At 38.1% G+C, this 8943-nt stretch overlaps 1 protein-coding gene across 1 annotated transcript; it reads left to right on the plus strand.

The window, feature by feature from the left end:
* Nucleotides 1–8279, plus strand: PTAC2 (plastid transcriptionally active 2). Its single transcript, XM_020347892.3, has 4 exons — nucleotides 1–2007; nucleotides 6780–7094; nucleotides 7470–7577; nucleotides 7728–8279. Exons 1-4 carry the CDS (start codon nucleotides 176–178, stop codon nucleotides 8053–8055), a joined length of 2583 nt encoding a protein of 860 aa, XP_020203481.1. The 5' UTR covers nucleotides 1–175; the 3' UTR covers nucleotides 8056–8279.
* The last annotated feature ends 664 nt before the right edge of the window (nucleotides 8280–8943 follow it).

Genomic DNA, 8943 nt, shown 5'->3' on the forward strand with positions numbered 1-8943 from the left:
CCTCTGACCGTTATCCACAAAGAACACCACGTGGCCTTTTCTCACTTCCGTTACCAACTCACTCTCTTCTTCCACCACCACCTCCTCCATTTCCCATTCATTCCACACCAACAACAACATGCCACTGCGTAACCGTTTCCCCAACTAACTCCTCAAAACGACCGCGTCGCACAAAATGACCCTTTCACTTTTACTTTCACCTGCACCCTCTCTCTCCGTGCCCAACCCTTCGCCATTCCCCCCCGCGCTCCTCAACGCAACCACCACCACCCTCCGCCAGCTCCTCTTCCCGAGGCGGCGGCTCCACCTCCAACTCCGAGCGCGCGCGGCGAAGTCCAAGGACATCATCCCGGTGAACCCCTCGGTGACGGTGGAGAAAGGAAAGTACAGCTACGATGTTGAAACCCTAATCAACCGCCTCACCGCGCTCCCGCCACGTGGCAGCATCGCGCGGTGCCTCGACCCCTTCAAGAACAAGCTATCCCTAAACGACTTCGCTTTGGTCTTCAAGGAGTTCGCGCAGCGCGGCGATTGGCAGCGCTCGCTGCGCCTCTTCAAGTACATGCAGCGGCAGCTATGGTGCAAGCCCAACGAGCACATATACACCATCATGATAACTCTCTTGGGCCGAGAGGGCCTTCTCGACAAGTGCCGCGAGGTGTTCGACGAAATGCCGGCAAACGGCGTGGTTCGCAGCGTCTACGCCTACACCGCCATCATCAACGCCTACGGCCGCAACGGTCACTTCCAAACTTCGCTTGAACTCCTCAGTGGAATGAAGCAGGAGAGGGTTGCTCCGAGTGTTTTGACTTACAACACTGTGATTAATGCTTGTGCCAGGGGCGGGTTGGATTGGGAGGGGTTGTTGGGGTTGTTTGCTGAAATGAGGCATGAAGGGATTCAGCCTGATGTTATCACTTATAACACCTTGCTTGGTGCGTGTGCTCATAGGGGATTAGGTGATGAGGCTGAGATGGTGTTTAGGACCATGAATGAGAGTGGGATAGTTCCTGATATCAATACTTATAGTTATCTTGTTCAGACATTTGGGAAGTTGAATAGGCTTGAGAAGGTTTCCGAGCTTCTTAGGGAGATGGAGTCCGGGGGTAATTTGCCGGATGTTACTTCTTATAATGTGTTGTTAGAGGCTTATGCTGGGTTGGGGTCCATCAGAGAGGCCATGGGCGTGTTTCGGCAAATGCAGGCTGCCGGCTGTGTGCCCAATGCGGCCACCTATAGTGTTTTGTTGAATTTGTATGGGAAGCATGGGAGGTATGACGATGTTCGCGATCTTTTTCTTGAGATGAAAGTGAGCAATGCGGATCCTGATGCTGGTACTTATAATATTCTCATACAGGTGTTTGGGGAGGGAGGGTATTTTAAGGAGGTGGTTACTTTGTTTCATGACATGGTGGAGGAAAATATTGAGCCGAATATGGAGACTTATGAGGGCTTGATATTTGCTTGTGGGAAGGCAGGGCTCTATCAAGATGCCAAGAAAATTTTACTGCATATGAATGAGAATGGGATAGTGCCTAGTTCCGAGGCTTATACTGGGGTGATTGAAGCGTATGGGCAGGCTTCACTGTATGAAGAGGCTCTTGTTGCGTTTAACACTATGAGTGAAGTCGGAAGCAGCCCAACTGTTGAGACCTATAATTCGTTCGTTCATGCATTTGCAAGGGGGGGATTGTACAAAGAAGTGGAAGCAATTTTATTCAGGATGAATGAGGCTGGTTTAAAACGGGATGTGCATTCGTTCAATGGTGTGATTGAAGCTTTTAGGCAAGGAGGTCAGTATGAAGAGGCTGTAAAAGCTTATGTTGAAATGGAGAAAGAAAATTGTGAACCTAATGAGCTGACACTAGAAGAGGTGTTAAGTGTATACTGCTCCGCAGGTCTTGTTGACGAGAGTGAGGAGCAGTTCCAAGAAATAAAAGCTTCAGGAATACTGCCCAGTGTCATGTGCTACTGCATGATGCTCGCTCTTTATGCAAAGAATGACAGGTCGGCATTCTTTTATTATACTGCAGCGTTCTTTTTAATTATTTTAAAATTATTGCTGTGCTACTTTCTGATCTAAGTTCGAAGTTATAATAATTGGGTGATTACAAATACCAATCAATGATCTCAAGCATATTAAACTGATAGGATTTTGAAAATAATTGAATTCAATATTGGATAAACTTACAGCCTAGTAATGATGACACCAATTCTGGTACATTGCGTTATTTGTTTGTGAAATTGAGCTAAAATGAAATAAATTATCAGTGCAAGGATTTTTTGGGTTCATTATCATTTATCAGCATTGAAGCATGACTACTTTTTTGCTTTTTTTGAACAATGGAATAATGCATAAGGCCTTAAGCCCATGTGACCATGCAACCAACACGAAATCACATGTTTGGATAGTTTTAACTTTTGCTAAATTATGAATTTTGGTCTTGAAGTTGCATATATTTTCTAATATTGTTCTTTATTGTTCCCACAATCTTTTTAAATTTTGATTTAGCTACAATTTGCTCCTCTTCTGATAGAAACTGGATCAGCATTATAGGAAGAAAATTTTCTAATCACTGAAAAGAGTACAAATGATTCCCCCCAGGACTTGCGAGATGCCTGGACTCTCTCCCACAATAATCTGAATTTTCTCTCAAATCACGAGATAAAATCTCCCTCTCAACCCCTTCACTTAATTATAGGTAACATTTCTTATTTCTCTAATTATCCCAGTCCCCAACTAACTAACTACAATTCTTCAAACTACGGGGATTATCTATGACTGCTCCACCCTAAAGTTTCACCTTGTTCTCAAGGTGAATAGACTTTGGCAGCTGAAAGCCATGTGCCATCAGGGTCCCAACCATTGAAAGCATTGTGACCAAGCCAACCCTACCATTGTAGTCTCAAATTAGCTTTAATTCCTCCTAGGTCAAACACAAATACGTAAGTGTTCTTATTCTATCATTGTGACCCCAAAATACTGGAAATAGTTTTGGTTCAAAAGGGATGTTAAAAATATCTATACCTGCGGGTATCCGTGGATAAAATCCGTGGCGGGTAGAAAATAAATATTGTAAATAGGTATCTGTGGGTAACGGGTACAGATATTTTTTATATCCGCATGTTAAAGGAGAGGGTACTGGTATCATAATATCCTTATGTGTTAATATTCAATTTATTTGGACTTGTATGAATTTAATTTTTCTTAAACTTGTATGAATTTGATTTTATTTGAAATTTCTTTGGACTTATAATAGTTAAGTATTGTACTTTATTAATTTATGTGTAATCAAAATATTTTATTTTAACAATTATTGTTTGAACTTTTAACTTATATGATTGAACGTTTAAAATTTAGTTTTAAATCCACCTATTTTTATTAGTATAATTATGAAGAATATTTAAATTTTAATTTTATAATCTTTAAACTTTTTTTATGCAAATTTTATTTAAATTTTAGTTATAATCTTCAAACTGTTTTTTGCGCAGATTTTTATAACTTTTAAAAGAAAACAAAGCTATTTCAAATAACTAAAATGTATGGTTAAAATATTTTGTTGAATATTTTTAAGATATTTTTTTTACTAAATACTTGCAGATACCTATATCCGCAAATATTTGAAAAATTATGTGGGTACCCATTTAACGGATACCCACACGGATATGGGGATGAATACAAGACGGATAATTATCCGACAGGGGGAGTAATGAGGAGAAAAATGTAAGGGCACCTATTTCCTTCATGTCCGTTTGTAAGAGTGGCAAAGTGGGTCAACCTACTTAAAGTAGAGTGGGGTAGTTTAACTCACCAAAGAAATGGAGCGGGTGGGTTGATCCTCCAAAGAAAATGGGTTGAAAATGTAACCCAACTCCACTTAATGGTGGATTTGCTTGGCAAGTTGGTCCACTTTAGCGAATTGGTGGATTAAAAATGGTGGATTGGTAAGTTGACCTAGCGTTAACCCTAAACCTTAAATCCTAAACATGAGTGTTAATGCCTCTGCAACTGTGCTAAGATCTCATTGCCCCATTGCAAATCGTACAATTGCAAGTCGAAGCAGCTGATTATTAGCATCGTCCTCCCTCTCCTTCCTTCTGCTGAGTTAGAATTGTTAGATAAGAACAATATTTTAGCCTTTACCAATTTGCTTTATCAGTCCTGGACTGGTCCATTTGGTCAAAAAATTGACCAGCCTTTTGTAATTCAAGTCCTTTCCCTTTCCTCTCATCCACAATGTTTCTAATTTGAAGTTGTGGATCTTGGGTTCCCTTTCCTTTCACCGCTAGCCTGATCTACCTTTGGGTTGGGCCCAATAGTTCCTCCTCATCTCAAACTCTTGCCTTTTCCCTATGCTCGTTGCAGTTCTGGAATTGAGGTGTATTACCAATCTTCATTCTCATCTCTAACTCCAATAAAGCATCAGCCACCATCCAAGAGCACCAAGGTATTGTGGCTCTGGAAGGGGAAGCTTAACCAAGATGAATGAGTTCCAGAATTTATCCATTGTTGATGACCTATCTCTCTCCACAGCAGAACTTGAAGGTTGATTATTAAACCCCTAATTTCCACTGCTGTCACTTGTTCTTCCCAATTCTGCTTGTTTATGGAGCCACTCACTAGGGTTATTTTCCCTTCCATTTTTATCTCCACTAATTGGCCCATTGGCATCTTCCATTTGTTTCTCTAGTTTAATACTTCACAATTCCTTCAAGATTTATCTTCCCTTCTGTCTTCTTGCATCATAGATCCTTCATCTATGAGTTGCACTAAGTCCATCATCACTGGTAATGACCCATTAGAGGGAAGCTTCAGTCTTGTCCTCACCTCTTCCTCAAGCCCTTTCATGAAATGCCCTTTTAGATTTATTGCTCTAACATAAGTAGCAGTCAAATATATATCTTGAATTGTTCCTTGTATTCTTGAATGAAGCCTCTTGCTTCAAATCCAACAAGATTTCACCAGGGTTCTGTATCATGGATGGTTGAAAACCTAATTTAAACAATCTCGAATGCTGCCCATGTGGCCTTAGGGGAGTTGCATTTTCACCATTAAAACCAATTCAATGTGTAACCCTCTATAGTCGCTTCCACCAGTTGTATTCTTTCTTCTTGGTGTACTCCTTCAATCTGAAAATATCTTTTTTGTTTTGGTGGCCCACCCATAGGTATAGGTGTCCTCACCTGAGAACAGGGGAATCTTTGTTCTTGCTTCCAATGATGCCAATCTTGCTTCTGTTCTTTACCATACGGTGTGCTCCCTCTGGATTGAGGGTGCTTTGAAACTGGTTGATATAACTAGATCAAAATCATTAAAAGAAAGGTTTCTATTAAAAGAAAAGAGTATTTCACTTGCCAAATTTTGTGATCCAATTATCAATATTGATATTATTGAAAGTTATAATATCTAATAGTACTATGTAAATAGACACTACATTTTTCTAGGTTGCACATAGAAGGAAAAGTATTCCTGGGCTAATAAGGATGTCACTTTATATATGTGCATTTTTTAAGTGATTTTCAGGACTTTTGAGAAGTCTGGACTCTTTCTCACCAATCTGAATTTCTTCTCCAATCACAATAAAATTTCCCTCTCAACCCCTTATTTATAGGCAACATGCCTTATTTACTAACTAATTATTACACTGACTACGGGGGTTACCTATACAATTAACTTCTTCTTAGTAACTTCTTTCTCCTCCACATCACCCATACATTCTACCTCTACAATTAACTTTTTGCTTTGTTATGTATAGCAAAGTCCGAATGTTTCTGCAGTGATTTGTACGTTAGTATTCAACATCTTCACATTTTTCACCTTTTCGTGTGGGGCTTTTCTTGAATTGTTCTATTAGTGTGGTGTGAATTGTATACTGAATTTTACTTTGCTCAGTAATAGATGGTGTAATTTACCGATAGGCAATTTTGAAATTAAATTGTGGCAGCTGGTCCCCTGAAAATGATGGTACTGAGGTACTTCATGCAAAAATATGGTTTTGCATTCAAGCTTTAAATTAATAAATGTTATGACCTCATTTTCTAGTGTGCATGTATTCACTGAACTCATCTCGGGAGACATTTGGATAAAAAAAACTCAATTAAGCACTTAATTAATAAACTTATTTTGAATTTTTGATAAGCTTCATGGTGAGGCTTATCCAAATAAGCTTTAAAAGCTTATAGGAATGTTGGAAGTCATTTTTATAAGCTTAACCAAAAACTTATAAAGTGCTTATATGATAAGATAACCTCAGTAGAAACAATTACAAGCATGCCCTTAATGAATAATGATTAATGCTGTCCTAGTAATGCGAGTGAGTGTGCAAGGATTTATTTTGACAATTTAAAATATAAAATTGCCTTAGAGCCTTAACTCAGTGGAACGGGCACTAAGTTCCTAGCCAAGCCCTCTATCTTCACATTAGCCTATCGTCTCCCTCCCCGTAGGAGGTCATAGACCTCCTTTTAAACCAAAATAAGTAAATAAATTAGTTATGGATGCCAGTCATAATTCAATGTCTAACTAAACAAAAATGATGTGATGGAATTTTCAACAACTTCTGGCACAATTGTATGTTGATTAGGTAGTACTCTTTCTCACTTTATTTAAAATGGGGGAAAATCTTTTTCTTTATTTCTCCTTGCAATTTGCTATCTCATTCTTGTGTCAAGTAAACGCCAAACTCCGTGAATCTTTGATTTGATCCGTATCATCTATTAATTGCATTTTACTTCTAATGCTTTATTGAGCTTACCTCCCTAACTTGTGTTGGTTTCAGGTTAAACGATGCCTATAATTTAATCGACGAGATGACCACGATGAGGGTGTCGGATATTCATCAAGTAATTGGACAAATGATCAAGGGAGATTTTGATGATGAGTCTAATTGGCAGATTGTGGAGTACGTATTTGACAAACTCAATTCTGAAGGATGTGGATTGGGAATGAGATTCTACAATGCACTGTTAGAAGCTCTTTGGTGGATGTTCCAGAGAGAGAGGGCTGCTAGAGTGCTTAATGAAGCATCAAAACGAGGGCTGTTCCCTGAACTTTTTCGTAAAAGTAAACTCTTGTGGTCTGTGGATGTACACAGGTACAGTGGCAATCAATTCTTTTTAAACTTTTATTATTTAATAAAGGAAAATATATACAAAACCCCCTCAGGCGGCTATGCTATTAGCCTTTTTAATTTCCATAGCTAATTTATATTTAATGTTGAATGGTTAACATTTGGAGATTTTGGTACTTGAATATAATTTTCTCCAAAGCACCAATGGACGAATTGGTAGTTGAAGAAATTTAAGCGTGAGAATGATAGTGCAGATGACATGACTAACAAGATAGATAAATTTGACTATTGAAGCCTTATTCAATTTTCAAGAGATAATCATTGAAATTGAAAGTTGAGACTATATGCATTTTTATCTTTAATGAATTGTGTGAAATCTAAGGCTTTATTTTCTTGCAGGATGTCGGAAGGTGGTGCATTAACAGCATTATCAGTTTGGCTGAACAATATGCAGGAAATGTGCTTGACCGGCGATGATCTTCCTGAGCTTGCAACAGTTGTCGTGGTGTAAGTTGCTTTTGCCTCTAAGAACTCCATCTTATTTTTTTTCTTTAAGTGTAAAATCATTGGAGTTATAAAAAAGGTTTAAAAATGACTCGCATCTGATCACTTGTTAGTTCTTTCATCTAACACGTTGATATGTTGTCATTTAACCAGGCGGGGTGACATGGAGAAAAACACAGATGCCCAAGATTTCCCAATCGCAAAGGCTGCGATTTTATTCTTGCAGGACAACGTCCCATCATCCTTCACTTTCCCTAGATGGAACAAAGGTCGCCTTGTTTGTCAGCAGTCACAACTGAAACGAATTCTGTTGGGCACTGAATCATCTTCAAGTAGAAAAAAAACCGATAAATTAATATCTTTAAGTAATGCCCCATTGACTACCGCAGGAGTTATAACATCCAAATCTGATGGTAAAGCTAATAATGTTGATTCTAGAACCGATAGTACCAGAACAGAGCTTCTAACGAGTGCAGTTTAGATTAGAAAATATAGAAATTACATTCATCACTTTCCCATGCCACGTTTTGATCGGTTTGAAATCAACATTTTGGCACGTATTTGTTACACTTGCACTCATTATTCCCATTTCCCAATTGGGCTGGCTTTCAAGTCGCCAAAATTTTGGTATACATATTCTCAAGGTATCTGAATAGTTTTCTATTGGCTCCAATATTTTAACATGTGTATTTGATTTCCTGATTCTGCATAGGAGACACCACGAAAAATACTCTCTTTTTTTGGTCCTATATACATTTCTGACAAACGTTTTTCTGAAGCTATTTGACAAACTTAAAACAAATTTCTTTTTAACATTAATAATGCATTTTTTTTTATACTAGTTTCTTCATAATAACAGATTCTGATGAAATGAAATCCCACATTTTTAACTTAGGAGGGACGGGAGGAGGGATAGCTCCCGTTATGACCTTTTTCAAATCATCCTGAATTGGAATTGCATGTGTATGTATATATTATCTATGATAAAGAAAAAACCATTATCCAATGCACACTGATCTGAGTTTTTTTTTTTTTTTTTTTTTTTTTTTTTTTTTTTTTGTGTGTCTTTTCTTGTCATCCGTCATGGTCACGACCTCGAGCTTGAAAACTTTTTAAGCTTCCGCTTTCGGCTGTCATGATTAACGAAGGTAATTGTTCATTTATTCTTATAACTGTGTATGGCACTAAGGCACATCAAATAATATCTAATTTGCTTTTAAGAGTGACATCGGATCTTCAAACGGGATAAATCTAAGACTTGTAAGAGCTGCACTTTGTCATTTAAGATGCATTTGAGTAAACAGTTTGTTTAATAAGCTCATTATATATTATTTATGTTATAAATTTAATTATAAAATTTATTAAATAA

This window comes from Cajanus cajan, chromosome 5, assembly GCF_000230855.2.
Source record: "Cajanus cajan strain Asha chromosome 5, NIPB_CcT2T_4, whole genome shotgun sequence".
Taxonomy (NCBI): Eukaryota; Viridiplantae; Streptophyta; class Magnoliopsida; order Fabales; family Fabaceae; genus Cajanus; species Cajanus cajan.